This window comes from Phasianus colchicus, chromosome 2 (genome assembly GCF_987193195.1).
Source record: "Phasianus colchicus chromosome 2, bPhaCol1.hap1.1, whole genome shotgun sequence".
Classification (NCBI taxonomy): Eukaryota; Metazoa; Chordata; class Aves; order Galliformes; family Phasianidae; genus Phasianus; species Phasianus colchicus.
In genome coordinates this window covers 16,816,116-16,841,780 of record NC_143437.1, presented here as the reverse complement: position 1 = coordinate 16,841,780, position 25,665 = coordinate 16,816,116, and the positions used below count along the sequence as shown (strand labels likewise).

The window sequence follows — 25,665 nt, the reverse complement described above, 5'->3', positions numbered from 1 at the left end:
TCTGGAGATATTCAAAATAGATTCAAAAGATAGGTGTCCACCTGGACACCTATCTGTACAGCCTGCTGTAGGGAGCCTGCTTTGCAGGGCGGTTGGACTTGATGATCTCTAGAGGTCCCTTCCAACCTCTACAATTCTGTGATTCTGTGACCCTCACAGTAATCCAGTCCTGCTAATCTTTCAGGACTGTTTAGTATTTTAGCACCCAAACTGAGAGATGCTTGGCTAAACAGACAGGATATTTCCTTGTTATGTAATTTTAGACATTTGTAGCTGCTTATTACTGCTCCTCTATGGAAACTGGTATCTCTCTCCTACCTGCAGTTCTGCTGTGGTTTGTTTTAGGCTTCTGAGTATAAGTAGGGATTGTACACAGCTATATTAGATTAAAGTTGATTGCTTTGGATGAAGTACTGTACATTTTGCCAAGGTAACATGTTAGGTGTTATGGACCAGACTTGGGACAGTTCTGAACTACTAAAGACTGACCAGAATATGGCACAAGCGGAAAAAAAGATAATTAGGCCTGTCTGTTCTGTGTCCTTCTACTGCAAACAATCACACTGCAAGGGGAGTAAAAGTCTTAAAGCCAAATGGAGAAGGAACAAGTTTTGTTGTAAGCAAGAATTTATAGCATTCAGATGACGCTAGGTCTGGAAGTTGTAAGGCAAGGCAGAAAAGAAAAATGAAACAGTGGAGATACTGGGACTGGCTGAGCAAAGGGACTGTGACCAGCAGGGATGAGGAAAAAGGTGACTTATGAGAGGTAGGAATGAGTCTGGAAAAACAACCAAGAAAACCCAACACCGCCCAAACAGAACAGCAAGCCACGGGCACTTCCAAGCACAGTAACCTATCTACTGAGCTGTGGGATAAGACTAAACATTACAGAATAATAAACATCGTAACAGTTAGTTCATAGAAACTTCACCATGCCCACCATGCTTACCAAATGTGATGTCCAGGAGCACCATACAATGCCTGTCCCAAATAGTTCATGCTGAAATGGAGAAGACTGGCTACATCAAAGAACATGATGGAAGTGCACAGGGATGATAGATGAATAATGAAGATGACTGAGCTATATTATAAGGTAAAGTGTTTCACAGAAGAAAGAGGCCATAAAAAGGTGGTACTGAGGTTATCCTAGGGAGAAAAATGATTTTCTTGCAGCAGTTAAGGAGACTTTCCATAAGCAAAAATGGGGATAAATACATTTATAGTTGCTATGGAGAGAACACAAGTGGCCAGTGCCACAAGATTGCTCAAGGCAGTGGTAGCTGCTGGTGCAATAGGATAAATCTATAGCCTTACTGATGTTTTCCAGAAGTGTTTGTTTCAATGGCAGAAATCAGAAAACAAACAAAAAAAAAGTATTGGTTCTTGCCCTATTCATTTTGCACAATATGCAATTACCTTTCTCTCCTAAAGATCCTGGGGGATGTTTGGAAGTGAATTAAGATCTGCTTCTAAATTTTGTCACTCAAGTACATTTCTAACAACAGATTTTTTTTTACATGAAAGAATAAAAGAATAAGAAAAAGAACATTAATTCTGCAGCAGAGAAATACCAGTAAGATGCAGTTCAGAGTGAAGGACTCCGATTTGACAAGAAGTTGGTGTTAGTGGGCAGGTAAAGTAGAAGTAACATGGAACAGTAACAGGTAAATTGCAGAGTGAACCTTTGGAAGTTGTGCTAAAGGTGCTGCCAAATCAGTCCTTCACACAGGTGCAAACTGACAAGCCTAAGACATACTAGTCTGAGGCAGCAACAAGCAGCTGAACTGGCAGCAGACCCAAACTTAAAACTAGGATGCAAGCATTGAGGGAATGGACTCCAGATTTCCATCTGTATCTCACTCAAGAACTTTATTGGAAAACCTGGAATGTGGTGAGACAGACTAGAGATTTTAGAGTGTAAGCCCTGAGCCAGCTGCTCTAAGTTAAGGTCATCTGTTTTCTCAAACTCCACGACAACTGACATTTAACTCGGTGCTGGAAGGCAATTTCTAAAATGGAGCACTAGACAAGTCTGATATGCGTATGTGGGAGAAGCCCTCATGTCTTGACACAGGACTTGAGAAAGTAAAACACAGCAGAGAACAAACATGCAACTTTTAGTATTGCTGGATATTTCTCCATTCAGATTCAGTTTTGCTTGGACTCTCAGACAAAAGGTCTGAATTTTGGATGGCCCTGTGTGAAGCCAGGAGTGGGACTCAGTCCTTTTGTGGGTCCCCCTTTCATTGTGATCCAACGTAGCCTAGAAAGGAAGGCAGGAGCCAGAGGAGCAGCTCTTATTGGAGCCCAAAGCGCCTCCCAGTGACCTCGGCAGCAGCCCTGTGTGTGCAGAATGCACACATGTACTATGTAAGCAAGAAGTGTAGGTCTCAGTGCTTTAACAGTCCAGTCATAGCAGAGTCTACATGGGCCACAGATGGTACCAGGTGAACAAGCCTCACCTCTGCACAGAGCTATGTTTCTCTCGGTAGCTCTCCATCCCCAGTTTCGTCTGACAGAACGGATTTGTTAGTTACACTATCAGATCTGAGATCCGAGAACACTGTTCTCCTGCACACCAACGGACTTAGTTGACCTTTTATGCTCAGACAAAACCAGGCTCCTCGAGCTAAGCTCACCAATCACAACACTCAGCGAAACATCGGAGTTAATTTGGTGTAATTGGAGCACAGATCTCCTCCTGCCCCCAGGGAACCGTTAGCGGGCAATAGTGCTGCTTAGCTCCTTGTTGTCTTTGTTAATAACATTTCTCAATTGATTTGTGTTACTGTATCTCTCAACACCCTGCTGTGATACTTAAGACAACGGCTTTGGGAAGGATCCAAGCTCAGTAGCAAGGCCTATTTCAGAGACAGACCCGTGCTTACTGTAGGGATGCCAGAGATACTCAGTTTGCAGGTTTCCTCCTTTCCCAAAGCAAGGGAAGGAAAAAAGAAAAAAATATTATTTGAAATACATGCTGGTTATCCATCATTGAAATCCAGTAAAATAAAAGCCTTCCACTATAAAAATCTAACAATATAGCTCCTCGAAAGTCAGCTAACGTCTAACATGAATGACTGAACTCAGCCAGGAGGCTATCTCCTCTGACTGGGGATTTGGTGCCCATGAGCCACATGTTGGATTCTTCCAAGTCTGATGCACACAGTACCTGAGGATGCTGACTGAAGCTCCAGCATGTGCTTCCCACAGCAGCTTCCCCCTGCAGCGTAACTAACCACCCTGCTGACTGACCTTACAGGAAATAAGCAAATTAACTCCTTTTTGTTGAGTGCCTCCAGATATTCCAAGGAAATGTCCCATACAAGCACAATCTCCTCTTAAGTACCTCTGACAAAATATTGTTTCATTTTTTCTTTGTTGTCTTCTCCTCTCTGTTTGGGAGATTCCCACAGTGCCCTTTTGCCTGCTTTTAGTGGGATCACTCAGTTTTTCTAGAACCCACTCAGTTTCTAGAACCAACACTAGCTCATCATCTGCTTGACCCTGTAGTGAATTATATCACTGTAAGTTACTGATTATGTTCCAGCTGTGCATTTTGCTTTGCACAGGCACTAATTAGCCAATATTCATGCCATGAGGATTTGTGACCTGACTGTGGCTTGGCCAACCCAAAGAGAAAGACAGAGTTCATGTTGCTTCTGTCAAATCCTTCTCTAGGAAGGATGTGGTCCTTCAGTGACTGTGCATAGGGGATATAATGGAATGTCAAGAACTCTCTCTATACTAATAAATGACGTCACTTCAGAAACCAAATAACTTCTAGCCAAGTCAGGCTGGCAGCATGCTCCAGAAACATGTCTAAGCTGTGTGTTTAATAAAAAAGAGATCAGAAGAATATTTGGATAAAAGGCATGCAGCAAACAAACAAACCCCACAACTGAACTAAAAGGGCTGCTCTGAAAGTAATGCCTCCTAATTTATGATGTTGGCCCACAATATCAGAGGTGAATGTGGGTAGTATGGTGGCAGAGGCTGAACCTCCTCAGTAGTATCCCATTACATTTTGTTGCTGTGGGACTGATAGCAGTAGAGGGACAGCCTGACACAATGATGTCTGATACGCAAGTGCACACGGAGCAAAAGGGTGTCACTGAATTTCTCCATGAAGGAAAAAAGGTCCCCACTGACATTCACTGAACATTTATGGATACAAATTTACTGATGTGAGCACAGTAATGCAGTGGGTGGTGCATTTCAGCAGCAGCAACATGAAAGACAAGCCACATTTTGGGCAGCCATGCACAGCTGTCACACCACAAATGAAGAGCAGCTCACCAGCTCATCCACACAATTCAGCTAATGGTGGTAACTACATTGAAAAATAGCATTTCATAGCTGAGAACATGCTCTATTGTAATAGTGTTACTGTGATCTTTGCATCTGTTGTAGTTTCCATGGAAATAAGCAGCAGGCATTACTTTCTGAGTGAGTGACACATTTTAGATGGGATGTGTATGTTTTTACTGTTGAGAATCCAGCCATCAGAAAACTAACACACACAACCTAGGAAGTGCATTCTGCACCAGCGCCAACTATTTCACTTAACATGCTCAGTGTACTGATTTCACTGAAGTCAATCAAACTCTTCATAGAACCACAGGATCATTTGAGCTGGAGGGAACCCTCAGAGGCCAGCAGGTCCAACCCTCCTGTGCTGAACAGGGACACCCACATCTCCATCAGGTTGCTCAGAGCCCCATCCAGCCTGACTTTGGATGTCTCCAAGGAGGGACACCCACCCCCACCTCTGGGCAAGTTCATCCACTCAGCAGCACACAGCCTGACGACCACCAGCCCTACAGGACGTTTCACTTTGCGGTACCGACACGAACTAAGCCCCATTTCCACATCGTCCCGAGCCACAAGTAACTCTTGTGCATTTTGCTTTTCTAATTCTTGCGGTTCTCCATTCACTCCCCACAACAGCGGCACTTTCCCAACAAGAAAGGAGCAGGGTTTAACTCGCTCCTTCCCCCACACCCGAAAGCCGCTATGCTAAGAAGGCTAGGGGCGTTATTTCCCACCGCTCCGACGCTCCCGACCGTCGGCGGTGCCCTCCCCGTTCCCGAGGGCAGAACCGCGCTCCGGCCGGGCGGCGCGCACCCCCGGCTTTGAGCTGGCGGCGGCGGGAGCGCGCACGGGGGACGGGCGCTCCAACCCCCGGGCGGGGCCAGACGGCAGCGGGAGCGCGCTCGGCGGCAGCCGGGAGCCCGCCAGGGCACCTCCAGCGCTGCTCCGGCCATGGATCCCCTGCCCAAAGACGGCGAGAGCGCGGCGGGCGGGGAGCCCAGCCGGGGCGCTGCCCCATCCAGCGGGGTGGTGGTGCAGGTCCGGGAGAAGAAGGGCCCCCTGCGCGCAGCCATCCCCTACATGCCGTTCCCCGTGGCCGTCATCTGCCTCTTCCTCAACACCTTCGTGCCAGGGCTGGGTAAGGAGCTCCGCCGCCGCCGAGGGAGGGAGCGAGTCCCTGAGGAAAGTTTCGTGACGGGAGCGGAGCCTCGCGCACCGCCCAACGGCCGCGCCCCGGGGCTGAGGAGGGGGAAGGTGGGAGGTGGGGTCCGCAGATCGCGGTGTGGCTCCCAGGGCCACCAGGGCAGGGGCTCGGAGCTGGCGTGCCGAGGAACCACGCGGATTCTGTTTTTCTTGCTGGCAAGTACCGGGTGAGAGATGCAGATAACGCATCCTTAAGTTGCGGTTGTAATTCCTCTTATGTTTCTGTTTGACCCCTTGCAATTAAGAAATCCTTGTATTTACCTCAGCTTGGGGCCAGCCGGAGCCTTGTAAGAGCGAGCCTTACAAACGCACCTGGAACAGCAGGCAGGGTGCGAGCCGTCTGGCAGCGAGCAAAGTGCTCCTTTTTGGGAAAATCAAAGATCCCATCCTACCTTGAGCCTCCTGCCGCTCCCGTACACTGCTGCTGGGGCTGATACTGAAGCTCACCGTGCAGTAACAAAAGCTCCCACCCCACCCGCACCTGCTTTATTTGTTCCAGGTGGCTTCATTCCTTAATGAATCTGAAAGTCCTTCTGATTAAAGTGTGACCCCCAACCTGGTGTGCTGTGTGCAGCATGTATAAGCTGCTCCTGTGTGTATGCTGTGTATTTGCCTACAGGAGTGTTCCAGAGGAAAATGTTAGCTTATTAAAGTCCCTTTGAATTTTCCTATAGAAAGAAAGGCATTGGGATATAAGCTGTAATAATATCAAAGCTGTAGTGCTGCACTATGAGGTGTGCTGTTGTCACAGCCCTTCGTGCTGGCACCTGAAGAACACAGAGCAATGAATCAAACTCTCCAGCCCAGTACTTTCATGATTTTTTGAGCTACTGTTATTTAGCACTTAATTCCTCACCATCTTCAGAGGGAAGTTTTCAAAATCAGAGCTAAGTGAATGTAGCTTCTCACAGAATTGAAAGTTCTGTGTCTCCACTGTAGGTATAGAAGAAAAAAAACCCCACAAAACTATAGAGGAGATTTCCTTTATGCTTTTCCTACCACTTCTGACTAATCCTCCACTTCACAATGCTGCCGTTGACAGCACCTTAGAAAATCCCCACTGTTCTTCCCTGTTCCTATGAGGGCAAACCCTAACTGTCCCTACACTAGGATTACCTTGAGGTGTAGACACCGGCCCCAGCAGTTCTCTTGCTGCTGCAGGACTGTTGGAGGCAGCAGGTGCTGTGTCTTCCCTCCCATGGAAAGGGTCGGTAAAAGATGGTAGAATGTAGAGCTGCCTTCTAAAGGCTAGGCTATAGGCTCCCAGCCTATGCTTGAGATGAATCTGGATTTTGTAGCCACGGTATTATTTTGTTAGGTAGGTAGTTTGGATTTTTAACAGTCTTAGATTTTCTATTTGGTGCACTGATTTCAGTGGTGCTTTCTGGCTGTCCATACCACCATTCATCCCAATCATCACTGTGAAAGTAGCAAAACAAACAAACTACAAAACAAATCCTTTCCTATGGCATTCTCTCTGGCTGGCTAAGAACCTTGCTTTGGAGATACATCCCCTACTCCACATTGCAAAGCACAGCACATAGTGTGACATAAATGAACTGTTCTCTTAATGAAGCTGCTAATGTCATGTGCATTCTCATAGAAATTTTACTCAGCAGTATTACATCCAAGTAGAATAGCTTTTTACTGTCTGTACCAAATCCTGTCATGTATCACACAGCCCACACACGAGGGGAAACAGGAGGAACACAAATCTGCTTGTAGGAACAGGATGAAAAGAGATCTCGTGATCTCTTCAGCCTTCTCTGTGAACTGGGCAACACTTGTAAAACAAATAATATTTATGGTGATGTGAAGTGTTCACATCTAGCATCTGAACTTGTTCCTAGCGAAGTAAATGGCAAAATTCCCATTGATTCCCGCAGTACAGAGACATAACATGTTAAAATAATGCTTTGCAGGCTTGCTGTATATTTTTCCTGATTAGTGCACCTGTATATTTGTGATAATGGAAGTTCTCTGTTTTCCAACCCCTGAATTCAATTCCCCTTCTGTTTTGCATGTAGTTGTCACTGATTTATAGTCTCTGCAACACAAGTGCAAGAAAGGGTCAGAAGCCACTGGAATGGGCAAGAAAGTGGGCAATACTGGATAAACCTAGTGTTCCACTGCTTGGAAACCAGTGCATGTTCACTAGTGCCCAGTGCCTTAAACCAGTAATATCCCAACAGAACTTGTGTGCTGATGCAAGCTACCAGATACACAGGTGGCCAGAAAGACCTTATGCTGTTTATGCTTTGCTTCAGTACTGTTTGGACAGGAGAAGTAACACTTTCAATTTGTTTATAGTCATTTTTTTTTCTTTTTTTTCCTTTCTTTTATTTTTCACTTTTTTTCTTAACGGAAAAACTGGGATATTTTCAGGGTTTTCTGTAGTAACCCAGAACTGCAAGTTCTGCCTTGTAAACTGGGTTTTTGTTACTCTTTGTATAAATGTTACAGAAGACTCAGGTGAAATGTTTCATATCCAGGGGATACGTTAAACTTGTCCTGCCAAAAATTCAATTGCAGACCAAATACAGCCTAGGGAAGCCTGATTAACCCGCTGCTTGTGGCCTGTTTTGTGGAACAAGCTATCAGTTGCACACTGCTTCCACCCACTATGGCAGACACAACTACTTGGCGATGTCTTGGAGCAGAATTTTCTGTAATCCGGTGTAGTCTTCCTCACTTGAGTCTGGTAGAGCATGCCCCTAGTTCAGGTTCATAAAAGGAGCAGCTGGTATGAGAGGGAGAAGAGGGAGCTGGTGTCCTCAGTAAGTGCTGTAGCAAAGGCCCTGGGGCCATCGGCTGCCAGTGTTCACTGCATCACATAGGTCACAGTGGCACAGGGGCTCTGGGGATGTCTCTGGGGCCCTGGGGCTAAGTCATGTCCCAACAAGCTCTGGAGGAATTCAGACAAAGACGCCGGCAGAAGTAAATGGCAGGGTATGGTTTGTTTTTCAATTCCTGCAGGATTGAGCAGCGTGCACCTCCAGCCAGGACGTGCTGCAGATGGCAGATGAACGAAGGGGCTGGCCGTGCCCTATAGCTGGCAGACTGTGTTCTCCTGGAGCTGCCGCGTGCCAGTCAGTGTGGGAGAAGATCTGGCTCTCTGTCATTCCCTGAGATGATACACAGGAATCTTGCCCTCCTTCCTACCCGTTTTTCCTTCTCTCGACATCACGTGTGTGGGAGGGGGGGGAAGCGAAGGGGGGAACTTGAGGGGAATGTGAGAAGCGAGTGAAATTAAGTATGAGGTATTCTCCAAGATGAATCCCTCGTGTCAGGAAGGGGGTGGACTTTTGGATCACAGCCTGAATTACACATGTATACTATTTTTATGCGGAGAGTAACTGAAATACATAGCATAAGATTATGTTAGCGCAAGCTAGAAGAGCAGCCACCTGTGAGGCATGAAATAGCCTGTGATGGAGATCATGTGTGACAGCCTCTCACAGGCAACTAGAGAAAGAAGGGATGATTCCCAGCCTGCACAACCTTTTTCTTGGTGGTGTACATCTCTCCTGCTCCTGAAAGTATCACCTCCACATCATGAATCTTGTGCTATCTGTTCATCCTGCTTCAGTCATGATAGAATTCAAGGGCTAGTCTTTCAGCTCTGTAGAATCATAGAATCATAGAATCACTCAGGTTGGAAAAGACCTTAAAGATCATCAAGTCCAACCACGACCTAACCATACTACCCTAACTAACAACCCTCCACTAAATCATGTCCCTGAGTCTTGATTTATACAAGCCGAGCAGATGAGCTCTTGTCTAGAAGCTAGTGCTCTCTTCAGCAGAATGAGCTCCTAAAGAGCTGAAGGGAAGGACAGGAAGCACCACTCAGGAAAGATGCAGGAATGAGATCTGCTTAAAGTTATCAATATCCATTTTATTTTTGTTGTTGAAATTGTAACTAGATGCCTCAAGCATCTCATTGTCTTCATTAGTGAAACAAAGAATTTTAAGGAAGAAACACATTTTCTTATCTAAGGTTAACACTGCCAAAAAGTTGAGACTTTCAGTCATCTGTGTATTAAAACTCAAGCTTGCTATGGCATTTGTGATCCTATTAATTCTTTTTCTTTTCTGTGGATATTTAGATAAATGAATGTAGTGGATTGACAAAACCCTATGTGGAAAACAAAGATTTTTCAGGTGTTTGTATGAATTTGTGTTTATGAACTCTACTCCTGGGATTCTGTGGCTAGAAGCGTCTTTCAGCCTTTGTTGCATGGACCAGTGGTAGTCTGCAGGAAGAAGCTGTATTTCCATGACAGTGTAATGAAACGAAGCAAACCTTTGCTAGTAGACTTCACTTATCAAGTTTGTGTATCCACTGGAAATGGTCCATATGCTGCAAAGATCAAGAAGTTCTTTGTGGTAGTTTCTTCACCTGCACGTGCAAGGCAGGAGAGGAGACCTGTGGTAGAATGTGTACTTTCACAAGTTACTGCTCCGGGGTACAGCAGCAGTGGTACCAGCTGTACTCTAATTATTCTTCATGGAGATATAACACTGGGCATAAGAACAAGTGAATCTACAGATTTCTACTGTTGCAGGTTCTGTTCTGGCCAGCATGGAGAAGGCTATTGATTTCCTCCTTTTCTTTTGAACAGAGATATAAGTCAGAATTATTAGTGTGTTATATAACTTACTTGGCTGATCGTAGCAAACAGCCACTCAAAGATCTTGCCAGCACTCAGTAGTCTGGAATATTTTTGTTCCATGAAGTGTCTGGACCATCGAGAATGACAAACAAGTTTTCAAAACTCAAAACTAATTCACAGGTAATCTGTGATCAGAATAAATGACAAATTACTTCAAGTTTGTAGCTCCTCATTGCCATAGAATCATCATAGAATGGCCTGGGTTGAAAAGGACCACAATGATCATGTAGTTTGAACCCCCCCGCTAAGTGCAGGGTCACCAACCAGCAGACCAGGCTGCCCAGAGCCACATCCAGCCTGGCCTTGAATGCCTCCAGGGATGAGGCATCCACAGCATCCTTGGGCAACCTGTTCCAGTGCATCATCACCCTCTGTATGAAAAACTTCCTCCTCATTTGAGACAACTCCAACCTATGTGTTAGATCAGCTAAAAACTAATAAGAGTTGTATCTCTAATGCCTCTGGCATGGCTCCTCAGTTTTAATCACTGTCCAGTGGTGTACCCTGCAGTATTTTATGAAAAAAAGCTGCTTTCTGCTTTGCAGTTGAATTCTATTAGCCTATATATATATATATATATATACTTTATATATTCTTTTCTTCCTCCCTTTCCATTGTTTTAGATTGGACCCCTTCCTTGTGTTATTCTGCTGAGTCTATATGATCACTTGTACATCTTCTCATCATCCTCCCACGCCCTTGCTTTACAAATGCAGCTATGAACATACACAGCACAAGCACAGCAACACTTTGTTCTCGACTACTGGCTCTGCCCAGTCCAAATATTTACTATTGTTTATGTTGTTTGGTCAGTTTTTACTCTTCATTCACTGTGGTTGGTAAAAGTCTGCTGTTGAGCTCTACTTGTGTTTATAAGGACTTTTTGGTTCATTTCACTGTCAAGCTGCAGATTTACCCAGTGCTGCTGCTTTCTGAACTGCAGTCATTTCCAGACCGGCTTATATGCTAACAAATTCCCACCCCCCACCTTTTGCTTTCATCAAAATAGAAGAGAAAAGAAGTGGCCAATGACATTTTTGTTCACTGCTGTAGTTCCAGCAGCTCTGTAGATATATTAATTACTTAATGAATATGAGAGGAGATAGGGTTTGCTCAGCATCTTGCAGCCTAGTTTGTAATTTAATGCAGTTTGGACAGATGTACTTGAAGATTAAGAGTGAAGGTGGGGGCAGACAGCAAAGAAGAAATATTAAATGGCCAAGTGAACCAACTGAATTTTAAGGAGTCTGGAAAGCTGTTCCAGACAAAAGGGTGTGACATTGGAGAAAAATAGAGAATCAACCCCAGAAGGAGAAAAGGACAGCCTGGGAGAGTGCATTAGCAGAGATTTGGTGGGAAGAACCTGGAACTTCCTGCAGCAAGAGAGAAAACCAATGAAAGGATTTGAATAGAATTATAGAATATTCCAAGTTGGAAGGAACCTGTAAGGATCATTGAATCCAACCCCCCCTCCTTCTTTATGGAGGTCTCTGCTTCCAAGAGCTCCATACCCACCATAACACAGAGCAACAACCTCAAATTCTCCAGCCAGGATCACAAATGCAGGGCTCTGATGCAAGTCACAGAGCTGAAGACCTCATGATCTCACTGCAGATGCAAATTGGGTGAGGAGAATTCCTAGGTGAATTTTGGCTAGTCTGCATTACAAGAGAGAGGTCAATTTTTATAGTGCTCTGAATCTGTAAGCACCAGAAAGATTTGCAAACTTTGCTGAAGAACTATTGCCCTTTCCTTTTTTTCCACCATTAAAAGACCACTGAGAGGTTGTATATAGGATAAAAGGAGAAAAGGAAACCAGAACTTAGGTTTCTCAGTCTCCTTCTTACCCATCAAATCATATACAGCACCTTAAACAAAAACTCCAATAGGTGGCAGCAGCTGGCATAAAGCAGAAGAATGAATTTTAGAATCCATCTACAATTTTACATTTTGTAGAGACTTGAGACTGGTTGGTAAAAGGATTCTAAAATAGTCCCTAAATTTGTAAAAGAGATTGGAGTTTGCAACGGATTTATGAAAGCTTTCAGAGATAACCTGGAAAGGAGAAATAGAAATGAAATGTCTTAATTTTCTACAAATTATAAAATCAGTCTGACCTAAAACAGTCTTTCTACATCTTCCTCGCAAGGGGAGTGGAGGCACAGGCACTGATCCCTCTGATGACAGTGACGGAACCCAAGGGAGTGGCAAGGAGCTGTGTCAGGAATGGTTAGCCTGGGTGTTAGGAAAAGGCTTTTCACAGAGTGTGATGCTGTGTGGAACCAGGGATTGGACTCAGTGATCGTTATGGTCCCTTCCAACTTGGGATATTCTATAATTCTTTAGTATTTAGTCTTGTCTTCAGTTCAGGGCAGTGTCTTATTTTAAACTCCAGTTAGAGCCCTCCTGCCCTTCAAATGTTGGTCTGTGAATTGGGCAATTATGTAGTGATGCACACAGCAAAGCTGGTGTGGCAGTACTATTTCTCAGCAGATAGCTGGACCCAGCATCACACAGAAATCTTAGCCATCCCGAACAGAAGTCAGACCCAGGACATCACATGGACTCAGACTCTCGTGAAAATGAAAAATCTGTATTGGCCAACCTTTTCTGGAGACTCCAGACACATCAAACCCATGGAATTTCCCTGGTTTTGCTGAAGTTTGGGAACTTTTTCATTAAGTGAAGGATTCGATCCCACTTCCTTCTTTTTTTCCCCTCCTATCTTCAGGGTTTTTGAGTATTTGTGTTAACTTAGGAACCACAAGATGAAAATATTGTGAGAACTTGAAAATCCCTGGAGAAAATTTGACCTTACTGCTGGTTTCTGTTATAAAGTTATAAGCTTCCTAGGTTTCATGGTGTACAGAATCAAGGAAATTAAGTAGGTGGAAATTGAAATTTTGACTTGAAGTACTAATTTTCACACTCTCAATCTTCTTGCTCAGAGGTTTTCACAGTACTTCCTCCAGCAACATAATCATCCTTATTTAAGTGCAAAGCTCAGTTTTTCCATTCCAAAAGAGTTAGAGACCGAACTCTTCGACAGTCCCTCAAAAGGCCTAACAGTGCAATCATGACTGTCACAATATTTGGTGTTTCCTTGGAACCCTGTCCCCTAAGGCTCTTGGTTAGATGAGAAACTATTCTTTAAAGAAGAGAAAAAATGTAACTAATTTTCATGACTTTGGATTCGGGGATACGATGCTTTCTCAAGAAAAAAAAGTGGGAGAAAGGGTAGAAGAAAGAATAAGTTATATTTTTTTCAATCTCAGTATTGAAGAATCTGATTCGTGACTTTTAAGCACTGCAGGACAGCAATGTTATACTGAGATTTTAAATTAAAGAAGTGGATATATTGCCAACTAATTCATGACTCAAGTAGACTAGACAAAACCACAGACATTTATGCATTCAGGTCTGTGGTCAAGAAGTATCCAAAGTAGTAAATATGAGATGTTTGAGGAAAGCTAATTGGTAGTCTCCTGACTTAAATTAAAAATTCCTGTTATAAACATACCTAAAGAATATAATTGATAATGGTCAAATCTTGCTAGAGGGCAGAGTGAATGTGGTCAATAGAAGGACTCTGGGAACACAGTTAGTGAACAAGGTTATGTTCACTGCAGAGATGTAACCTGTCCTGCATTTCTAACTTCCCTAATGTTTGTACAAGGCACTGTGTAGGGGATTAAGTTTGCCATCCTTGGGAACATGAATTTGAACATACTGCAGCATATCAGCAGCTTGTCATTTATTGAGGCTGTTTTTTCAGCACGATACAAGCACTGATGAATATCCACACAACGCTTACAAATCTGTGGATAATTGCTTTGTAAAAGTCGTAATAGGCTGGTTTCTACGGAATGAAAAACCTAAATGGTGAAATTCATCCTGAGAACTGGAAAAAAAAAATCAGTCAAATGAGTGACTTTAAAAAGTAAGTAGGTAAGTGTTATAAGCCACTGAAGAACTGAGTTTTTTTAATGGAAATTAAACTGTGCTATAATGTGCCATATTTACAAGCTTACTATGTTGAAAAATTGACTCATTTTACAAAGTATGAATCATAAAATATGAAAATAATCTATTTGAGATATAATAAGCCTGATGATCACATTAGTATAACACTGTCCAGATGAAAGTGACCTTTGCTCTTTTAGTTTAAAATATGTATTTGTAGGTATGCATATATCAATTATGTATACCAACATCATGAAGTGAAATCTTTGTTTAAAATTTTGTCCTTCTGTAGGTAGAAAACCATTTATCGCATGTTTTTTTTTAAGTGCATTCATAAAATAATGGATCTTAGATTTCATAAATGTGTTTTGTTAATTGTCTATTTTTAAAATACTTGCAAGACCTCTTCTGTTGCCATGACAATTTAATTTCCATAAACATGATTTTTTATGTGTGAATATTCAGCATTGTATGTGATACGCTGTGCCGGGGAAAGGAGATGACAACTTGGTACCACAGAAATTGTTGTGTTAAATGGCCTGTAAAGTCATAGAAACATAGAATGGTTTGGATTGGAAGAGGCCTTTAAGATCATCTAGATCATTACCCAACTGCACTAGTATTATTGACACTAGGAAGAAAAGATTTTTCTTCTTTGTGGTAAATAGATTCTGGTAGCTCTGGCTTGAGTGAAAATCTGGCCTGTGTGCACGTGTGTTCCACTCTCATATCACTATACATTCTTTCACTGCTTATTTAATCAGTGTGTGCCAAGACAGAGCTCAGAGAAATTACAAAGAGGGCATCACTGAGGTGCAACGACCACCTGAGCCAGTGCAAAACAGGTACAGAATGTTCCCATTTCAAAACAAATTCACTTGTCAAAACCCTGATATGGAGCTGAGGCTCAAGAAACACTTTGCTTCACATCTGTTCACCATTTTTACTTTTTTGTAACATTTAGGAGACAAGTCCGTAGTGTCATGGTACCTTAAAAGTACCAAGAGAACTAGGCTCAAGGTAAGCACTAACATGAGTTCACCTATTGAGGTTGCTACTGTGAATAAATATTATTTTGAAGAGAATTTGTGGGACTGAGCTCTCATGTTCTTAAAAACAGACGAGATTCGTCCTAGTTTGCAATAATAAGTGGAAAAGCCATTGAGAACTGTATGTCCCCAAATAGACAGTAAACAAAGCTAAATATCTGAGGCTGTTGCATCACGAGACATATTCTGATTTCTCCCTTACTAGCGTGGTTTTAAATATTCCTGACACTTCATGATATGCTAGTAAATGTTCTTTGGCATACTTTGTAAAAGGAATAATACCTGACATGAGACCTTATTCCAGTGTGGTTAAGTCTTTTTCTGAGAAGGCGCTATGAATGGGAGTAAGAAGTACCAAGCCAGCAGCTGAGCCAGCTTTCAGTGCATTATTACTTCAGTAATGCTGTAAAGTGCAGACTACACTCAAGGCCTCTTATGTCACAGAAATATGAAGGGAGACATGTCGTACTGAGTCTGTTTATGGTCTGAATGGAGAAAATAACTTCCTGAATGAAGCATGACTTCTTGCAGTTCTGTGCCTCAGATGACACAGCCATACTTTGTTTCCTTTAATCTCTTCCCAGAGAACTTTTTTTTGTAAGCTACCTCTAATCACTCTTGGACTTCCTCAAGAAACAAGATATTTGTGCCACACATTAGTGAAAATGCAATCAATAGGAAGGACAGACAAGGCAGTTTGTAGTTCTTAGGTGCTGGTCACTCCCTCACATGGTCCTGTGATCTGCGTTATGCTTGTGAAATACACATCTTGTACATGAGAAGAACATCAGCGTGTTTTAGTTATTACATGGCAAAAACAACAGCAACAACAACAACAAACCAGCACAAAGCAAAAACCAACAGCTCAAGTAAGTTAGTTTGCCTTGTAGCACCGATGTGCTCTAGAGTTGCCATTTCAAAGAATGCTAATTTGTACTGTGCATTGTAGTGTAGTGCTAACAGATATTTGCAGTAGCTCAGCTCCATTGTATCCCCTCTTGTTTACATCACAGTGCAGAATGAGCTCTTACTGCGGCCTTAAAATGTCCAATTGTAAGATAGGTTTGTTACCTATACAGTTGTGTAGGTCACTGTGGCACTGCACAGAGAATGGGAAAAGAACAGGTCTTATCTTAGTGGATTGTAATAGAGATGTAACCCCAAGAGTCAGATGACAGAAGTCTTGATAGAAACATGCAGTACAGTGTAATGAAAAGAAAAATACTTCCTTGAGTTGTATGCTTAAAGGCAAAGTCTTAAATACACAGTTGGCACTTGTTTCTTAGCAACAGTGCTCATCTGAGCCATGCAAACATTGTCAAGTTGTAAAAAGATACCCTTGAAGAGAAAGGTAATATGAAAGGAGCTAACATCAAATTTAAGGGATGCCTTCCTGTCATTGCAAAAAAGACAACCACATTTTATCAGCATTGCAAAGCCTTCAGACAACGATCAAGATCATTTTGACAAACTGTAATGATCAGAAGAAAGAAATTGTCTTTTCTTTCTCCACATGGAAGAATCGCAAAAATAACATTTAAATATATTTTCATTAGTATTACAGGAGAACGATAAAAATATAGTTAAATCTTCTCTTCCCTCTGTGTCCATAACAGCATGCCTGTACTCTACACTGAATGCAGAGGAGTCCTGCCAAACTCACTCCTTGCTCTGTTCTGTCCAGTGCTAGATTTTCAGAGAGTGAGCTATAATGAACGAAGTTGAATGCAATAACCTGCCTGTAGCAGCAGCTCCTCCTAAGGGAGTTGATTAGCTAGCTAATATACCAAATCAAGAGATAATATATATTAGTATTATTTATTCAAAATAACTTACTGGAGTTCTTTTCATTGGACATATTAGATGGGATTCATCTGCCTGTACTCTGAGTTGGTTGCTGATACGATCTGTGAGAAGGAATTAGGCATTATCAGCATGTGATTCATTACTGCTCCGAAGCAGGTTAAGTGAATCACACTTTCTGGGGTCCTCTGTCATTTTTTTAATTTTGACTAAAAGGGAGCTAAAAATATCTGGCTGAGAGAGACGCATCCCTTGCAGATACCTGAAGTTAAATGAAAGCTACCCATTAGGTGGTTTGCAAAGCAAGACATTTGCTTTAATCATTTCAAAACACATCATACATTTCCCACGTATCTTCCTAGATCTCCTCTTGTCATTAAAGAGATCAAATAATTCTGATCTCTGGGCTGTTTCTTAATGCATGAACAGCTATCATGTCTCAATACATTATATATTTCTGAAACTTAGACCTTCTCTCTAGTGATTCCTCTTATTTTAATTATTGCCCTTCCCTGTAACTCTGCTAGCTCCTTCTGAATATGCTTAGTGGGTGTTGGTGGCAAGGTTTCAGTAGTGAGGAGCCTCTGTGAGAGGTCAGAGAGAGCTGCACAAAGAGCCAGTGCTGGAGCAGGTAATCCCAGCAGGGACTGCAGCCTTGTGGACTGCAGCCCCATGGAATGATTAACACTGACCAGGGGAAAAGTGTGAGGAGGAAAAAGTGACAGGGAAACTGCTGTAAACTAACTACACTCTCCTCCCATTCCTCATTCAGCCACTTCTCCAGACTGCTCACTGCAGTCAGGAAGTAGAAGGATCAGGGAATGGAGAAGTGAAATTGTACTTGGGGTGAAAAAGGGGGGAAGGATGTTTTAATGTCTTTGTTTCTCTTTATCCAGACCTGCTTTAATTGGCAATAAATTAATTTTCCTGGAGTCAAGTCTGTTTTGCCTATGACAGTAATTGGTAAGTGGTCTCCCTGTCCTTATCTTGACCCACAAGCTTTTTTATCTTATTTTCTCCTCCTGTCCTGTGGAAGAAGATGAATGAAAGCCAACGAACCACAGCATGTCCCTGATTTCTGTAATGCTATTATAGCCTCTTCCATAGCATCTTTTCTTTAGTACACTCTGTTGCCATATTAACTTTGTTGACTATAGAACACCTGGAGCAAGTGTTCTCAGTGCACTCACTGCTCATGGTAATACTTACATCCCTTCCTTGAAGCATGTGCTGAACATTCAGAGTTCTTTCCTCCATGCACTGATCATGGTACAGAAGGTAGGAGAGAGAGGTTTGCATGTTCTTTATGCATAGCATTGAGAACTACTGTATTTAATAATGGGACTGTCAAATGAGTATCTGTAACTGCCGACTGCTTCTCCTCCTCTTGCCTCAGCTCACTTCACCCCAGCCAACCAAGACAATGCCTGACAGTGATCTCTGGCTACAGTGCCTGGTGGAGGTTTCCCATCTCACTCTTCTTCTGACTTCTGGAGTGTTGACCCACTCCATCAGAAGCTCTCACAAGAGAGACAGCAGAAGAAAACATCTCCTAGAAAGAAAACTATGGTTAAACTAAGCCACATTTAAGCTTACGTAAGCTTTGGTAAGACTTTGCACTTGATTTGCTGCGGCACAGGTGCATGTTCCCTTCTGCTGACTCTGATACAAGCTTACAACCTATACTAAAAAGAAAGTGACTGCCTGGCAGCTGGTTTTCTTTAGGCCATTTTTTTCTTTCTTGAGTAGTTGCACCATATAAGCATTTGATAATACACCAGTAGACCAGTTCTGTTCTCCTCAGTAAAAAAACAAACATCAAACCAACCACCCAACAAAACAAACCAGTGCTGTTTAAACAGAAACACTAATTATGACAGCACAGGAAAGACATTTTCCAGACAAACATGACTACCTTAAATACTCTGCAGGACTGTCATTTTCTGGTACAACCTTATTTTCAGAAATTCATAATCCTAGTCTGTGTTTTTCACTGTTGCAAAGAGCCTTGGAAGGCAGTGAGACTGAACTAAGAGATTCAGAATTTGATCAAGTACTTGACAACCTTTTCACTATGGCTTTAGACATGACCCAGGCATGATTTGGGCTGGAATTCCTTGAGTCCAATGGGAATTAGGTGCCTAAAAGTCCACGCTTTAGCTTCTCTGCCTTCTTTCATTCCTAAGAAGGAGGAAAACGATGGCATATATAATTACATTGCCTCATGCTAGGTTATCATTGATAGTGACAAAATGCTATGATAAAAAAGATCTAGAGGAAGTGCTGCTATTGCTCAGAATGTATCTAAGAAGAGAAGTGACAGTATGTTCAAAACAGAATAAGTAGAAAAAAATATATGCGGTTATTTGCATATGCTAAAAAATATTGAAGGATAAGTTCTTTAGAGTCAGAAATCTGAGCAGGATAAGAACTATATTCATGTTCTCTTCTTGCCGAGCAGTTTGGCTAAGCTGTTAATCTTCACTAACTGAAAATAAAAAGCACTTTTCTAGCAGACTCGTATTGCCTTAATCCTAGATCTGGAAATATATGGTTCATGTGCATGGTACCAGCTCTGCTGCTCTTGTATCATTGGCATTCAGCCTGCAATGAGCAGATTGAACTTCCCCACAACACTAGGCAGATTCTGCTTTGTACAGGTAGCCAATGTTTCAGCATGTATTCTTCTGACATACCATTCTTCCTTAGGAAACTCTGACTTTCTAACCCACAGGTTCTAACTTGTGGGTACAGTACAGATCCCTGTACTGTAGAAGCCTTTGTTGACCTTTCTTCCGTGTGTACTTTGATCAGTATTAATTCAATTAGTAGTGATGGGAGTTGGTCACATTATCTAACTGTTAAATCCTCTATCCATTCTCAACCTACCCCAAATCTAGTCTCACTTGCTTTCAGATGGGTAAAAAGAGCTAGTTCCACATAACCTATTGGTCTTAGTATATGCATTAGCTTGAAACATCCTGCTGCCAGCCATACCATCTCTTGGATAAGGAATGGGAGGTCGAGTGGACTTTGCATATAGAACCTGCCACAGACCCTACGTTATTCCATTTCCCAAATACTCCACCAGCAAATAAAACACAATTCTGGTGGCAGTCCACATTTGCCTGGTTTCCTCTAATTGCAAAGTTACTGAGGAGCTCAAGCAATGGTATTTACTGCACTTCTGCTGAAAGAGACAGGTTTTGGTGCTCTTCCTGGAAAGGGCAGAGTGATCTGAGCATCTTTTGCAATAGCTTACACAGCAAGTTGCAAAGGCAAATACAAAGATTTCTAAAGAGTCCTGGGCCTCCAGTTTCTTTTAGGGAAATACAGTAGGAACAGCCATGGGAGCTCATGTGTACTTAGTGATCCTTTATGAATCATGCATATCAGCTAGTGTGCTCTGCCTACATCCCAGGCCCACCCATAGTTCTGATTTTGCTCATCTCCCAGTCTCAAGCACACGATGCTTTTATTGTACACAGAAATTCATTTTCAGTATGATGAGTAGATTTTGGGTGAGAACTCAGGTGATCTACATTACTTCAGGAACCTCTTATTAATGTAAGAAGTTTGATCCACATTTCCTGTCCCTAGGCTTTCTTTCTCCTCCATTGTCATTGGTATCAATTTGCTGCTGCCTTCCGCTATAAGGAGCTGCCATAGAATAGCATTCCATTTGTAGAACACAGTGTAATAATTATGGACTCAAGATTCCATAATAGGGCCTTCTGCTTAGATTATCACTCTCCTAATCACCCCAGAGTTTGAGAGAGTTGGGCAGTTCACTATGGGTAGCTCTGATGGCCTCAAGCACTGATGGTCCTGTTCAAGGACCAAGGATGGTTCCTCTCCAAGGAAAGTTTAGTAAGATGCTGTTGCTTTGTGATATGGTCCCAATGCATTGAAATCTCTAGATTTCATGTGAAACAGACATTTTTGTCTAGAAAATACTCATTGTAAAAGGTGATTTTTTCATAACTGCATCTGGTTGAACAAATGTTCCTTTGAATGACAATAGCAGGTTTCTGCTATCAAATTGTCCTATGTAGCATAGTTAGCTAAAAATACTTGCTTATTTTTCCACTGCAGGCACAATAGAAGATGGCAGAATAGCTCTAATGTCAGACTGTCGCTTTTGTACAATACTGTACTGAAAGTCTTTTTTGTAAAAAAAAAAAAAATAAATTAAATGCTATGTCTTTGTCTCAAAACTGAAGAAAAGTGATTTACTTTAGCTAGAAACATGGGGTTATTTAATGCTTAAGTGCAGGAAGCTACAATGAGAGTAGAAATACACTTAAGGAACCCATGGGGATTAGCATTAAAGAGTAAAGAATTTTGTAGGTAGGAAGAGAATAGTGAGATGAAACAGTATCAGCGGTTCACCCTTTCAGAAAGCACATAGTACCTCGTGCTTTAAGGTGGAGGAAGGATTTGGGGGGTGTTTGGGAACTGTTGCCTTTCCTCTCCTGTACTGCCTTTCTACTGTGCTAATCTTTCTGACTGTAACAGGCGGAAAGGGAGAAGCATGGACTCCCTGCTGTGTTCACCAGCAGTGGTCTTTCAACTATCATTCATTGATGTTGGGCAGGAGAATATACATCCTTCTGAGGGTTTGGTGGTTAGAAATGCAGCTATCTACATGCAGAAGAAAAGAAATCTGGCCTACCTGTTAGTCTTAAATAAATCATGCAAGAATGAATGGATTTAGCTTGTGTAAATTCCTAAGACAGATGGGGACATATTAACTGCAGAAATAAATTGTTACAAAAGATTACCTCATGTCAAACAGAAAGCAAAACAGATCCCTGATTCAGGGGTAGGGGTTCTATTTGCAGGATATATACATGATAATAGCAATGTATGTTCATCAACTCTGAAACTAAGTGTTAGAATGCATTTGATATGGTATGTGAAAGAGCTGTGACTGGAGACTAGGCCACAGTGACTGAAGCAAACATAAGGAAACAAAAAGATTGAATTTGTTGATGTGTGAGAAAAAGGAATAGTATTTGGTGTGACCTAAATGCAGAGGAAAAGGAGAGGGAGGAGTTAAGCACAAAATTCTCTTCCTTTCCTCTTCTCTTGCAAGCCTCATTGATGGAAAGTTTGGTGGTGGTGTCACTGGTGAAATGCATTCACCATGCAGAGAAATGGAGTTGGACTTTGTCATCTTCCAGCTCAGACAAGAGAATGCACAAGTAGAGATAGCAGAAAGAAAGGGAAGGATGTCTCCTACAAAGGTGTAGGAGTTTGAGTCACTGTCATAGAGACAGAGATAGCACTTAAAAGGCTTGTGTGTGGATGAAGCTTAGAGAATGCTTGTTTGGAGGGAGAAGAAAACAAGGGGAAAAGAATGGCAGAAGCTCAGTCTGTGCCTCTGTGAGGCAGGAAAAGAAAGATAATGACTTGATATGAGAGAGGACAAAGACAGATGACAAGATGTTGAAGAGCAAAGAGCTCTTAATGGACTCCAGAGCAGTCAAGAGCCAGCAACGCTGCAGGTGTAACTGAGGTCCTGACAATCATCGAGATTCACTGCAGACCTTAATGGCCATGGCTTCAGCTAAAGGGAGAGAAGCCTCCAGGCATTATCAGCCGCAGGGTTACTGGAGCTGGAAAACTGCTCTCACAGCTGTACAACCTCTGGGTTGCCCCGCAGAGCTGTTCCAGTACATCACAAAGTCAAAAGGTTTGGAAAGGAGATGGATTTGATGTTTTGTACATGTATGGTGTTGCATGCATACGCGACCAAATTCCTAATTTTGCTCAAATTGCATGGATTCATGTTTGTGGTAGTCCTTTTCAAGTTCACATATGGATTTGATTCATCGGCTTCACAGAGAACAGCAGACAATGGTTTCCACAGCCTGTTGACTAAAGGAACAACATTTCTGGTGTTTGCACTTTTGAATTGCTGCAAGGTCAGGTTAGACCCAGTGATCCAAATTAATCCCCAGTGTGACTCTGTGGCAATGGGTTTAGGTCAGAGGTTAAACTGGGCCCAAATTAGATTCTCTTTCTCTCTTTCTTTCTTTCTTTCTTTCTTTCTTTCTCTTTCTTTCTTTCTTTCTTTCTTTCTTTCTTTCTTTCTTTCTTTCTTTCTTTCTTTCTTTTCTTTTCTTTCTTTCTTTCTTTTCAACATGAGAATTAGAAGAAGAGAATAAAAGACAGATAAAGCTATGACAGTTTCCAGTTTCTCTCCATATAACACTTACCTCAGTATATCCCACTCCATGCAAGTTTTCTCTAACCTCTGAACAATGATATCCTTGATTTATTGTATGAAGCAGTACTTTTCCTATTTCACTCAGGATAATTACTTGCTGCATTGAGGTACTTGAAACTCAAACCTTTGCTATATTTTGAAAAAGTTTATGCATTTTCATATAACAAATACCCGTGGCTAGATGGTTAATATCAGAAGTTGCTTTGTAAGGGGAAAATAAGTCTGTCCTATAGCTTAAATGACAGTAAATCAGTCACCAGTTCCTCAAGTTGGGAATATAAGAATTCCTAGAGGTGATGTTACCCAGGGGGCATATTCAAGTGAATTGTTTTGTTTGAGAGACATCCTTAGAAAAGTCTCCATGCAAAATCCTGCAAGTTGCATACCCACACCATGCTGGAGGCATCGTGGCTGGCAATGAGGCATGAGCTGTTTGCAGAGAATTCAGCTCACAAACAGGACCTGATGCTTATCTGCTTTTCTGGCCTGCTCAGCTAAGCAATGTTCTTCCCATTAGCTTTGCTTTCAGACGAAAGAGTAGGTAGATACTGAAGGAATTATTTTATCCAAATCAATATTCCTTTTAAATATTTCTATTAAAGCAATAGCACACTTTGATATAAGGTGCTATTCAACTTAGAAGAGAGGAACCTCCACTCAGAAGCTGTTAGATGCGAGCACACATGCACCCAGAGGGCAACATCGAAGGGCTGGAGTTGTGTACTTAACATCCACCTGTTTTGGCATAATTAGTAACGTATGCTTTCTCCTTGGGAGTACCAATTGCTATGGGAATAATTGCATCTGATGTTTAAGAACAAGAATGGCGCCTCAAGAATAAATTGAAAGTCATTAAGTGCCTTATGTTCAAGAGCTGTTAGTTTTGTGGTGGCAAAAGGATATGACTCTGGAGAAAGAAACCGTTCCCATGCAGAAATCAAGATAGTTTGAGATGGCTGCTAGGAAAATAGAGTTTTACTTTGGTTACTACGTATGAGAACTGAAATGGGGAGGAGGGAGAAAACAGAAATTAAACAGATGCTTCTTTACCACATATCATCTTACTTATTAAAAGTAAAGAAGCCTCAAAAAGTTTGGGAGTTCTTATTTGGAAATGTGTTAAGAAACAATTGAAAGTGGTAAAATTAACATCCTAATTATGCTACTACAGGAATGAAACTACAGATTCAGAACTGGTTGGCAAGTGGTAGTAAACTTGAGCAGGACTGAATAAACAAAGCTAGGATTGAATTCTGGTCTCACAAATCATATCTCAGACTCCAGGGAGCAAGACCACACATTCAGGCTACAGAGTGCAACTCTACCGTGTCGTCTTTAAGTCCCCACTTGAGACACTTCAGCTCACAAAATGTATGCACTGAGTTTTCTGTATAAAAGTGTCTGTCTCCTGTCATCACTGCGGGCATCCAAACACCTGTGTCATGTTTGTGTTCTACATTCTTCTGCTGCTTAAAAGATGGCTTCTACTTTGCCATGATTTTGGAGGCTGGTGCAGTTTATTACACCTCCATTTCAGCTATCTTGTTCTGTAGCAAAATCTCTAATTGCTCTGTTTCCCCATCTAACTTTCTAACAAGATTAATTCTGTCTTATGTGTTAGTAGTCCCTAATTAACATGATTTGTCTTCACAGTTAAGGACTCCAGGGTATTGCAGCAAGACAAGACTCACTGCTCAGTACATCTCGGCAGTAGTTAATGTGTTCTTCCACAAGCAGAGCAATTGCTGTTAGGTAGCTTCAAGGAGCTCAATTAGCTGCAAGGCAGTTATCAGAAAAGCAGAGGGGGAGGCAACAAGAGTATAGACTAGCTTTGAACTGTGGATGCTTCATTCAGTACAGACAGACAGGACAGATGGACCTTTAAGTGCTCTTAAACTGTTGCTCTTCTGCTGCTGAATTGGAGCACCCTGAGATGGACATTACTGGCACTTATTTAAACTGTGTGAAGGCAGAGGTAGGAAAACAAGAGAGTATCTGATCTGTCTTTGTGCAGTAAGAATGTCTGTTTGAACCCTTATGCTAGAAGCTGAGATTTCATGTCACAGACGCCTGACTCCTGCTCTGTGCCTGACAAGACAGAGCTTTCCCTGGTATAGAAAATTAGGAATGAACTTAAGGTCATTGGTGAGAGCCGTTCTCAGAGTTCTTGTGAAATCACTGCATTTTTCTTGTTATTTTTCCCTATTAGACAGCTTTTATTTTCAGGATTCTTTGGGAACTGAAAGTATGAGAAAAGCAAAAAGCTTTCCTTACAGCTTTCAGGGCCACTCTGAAATGAGGAGGGGCCATCTCCAGAGAGCCTGCTTTTGAATGTTCAAGGCTGGTAACTTCTGGATGAAAAGACACATCCAAGTTATTTTGATATCAATAGCAATAAACTGAATGGCTCAAGGTTTGCTTG

The 25,665-nt window shown here is 42.1% G+C and overlaps 1 protein-coding gene across 2 annotated transcripts in view; it reads left to right on the top strand.

Annotated features, from left to right (window-relative positions):
- Nucleotides 1-5,180: 5,180 nt before the first annotated feature.
- The window catches only part of STUM (stum, mechanosensory transduction mediator homolog), a 36,586-nt gene continuing 16,101 nt past the window's right edge, over nucleotides 5,181-25,665 (top strand). The window contains exon 1 of one of the 2 annotated variants that reach the window (XM_031596741.2): nucleotides 5,181-5,452. In XM_031596741.2, the coding sequence (XP_031452601.1) occupies nucleotides 5,266-5,452 (187 nt within the window). In that variant the 5' untranslated portion in view covers nucleotides 5,181-5,265. The remainder of the gene's footprint in view (nucleotides 5,453-25,665) is intronic. The other variant, XM_031596725.2, reaches the window with a different exon arrangement.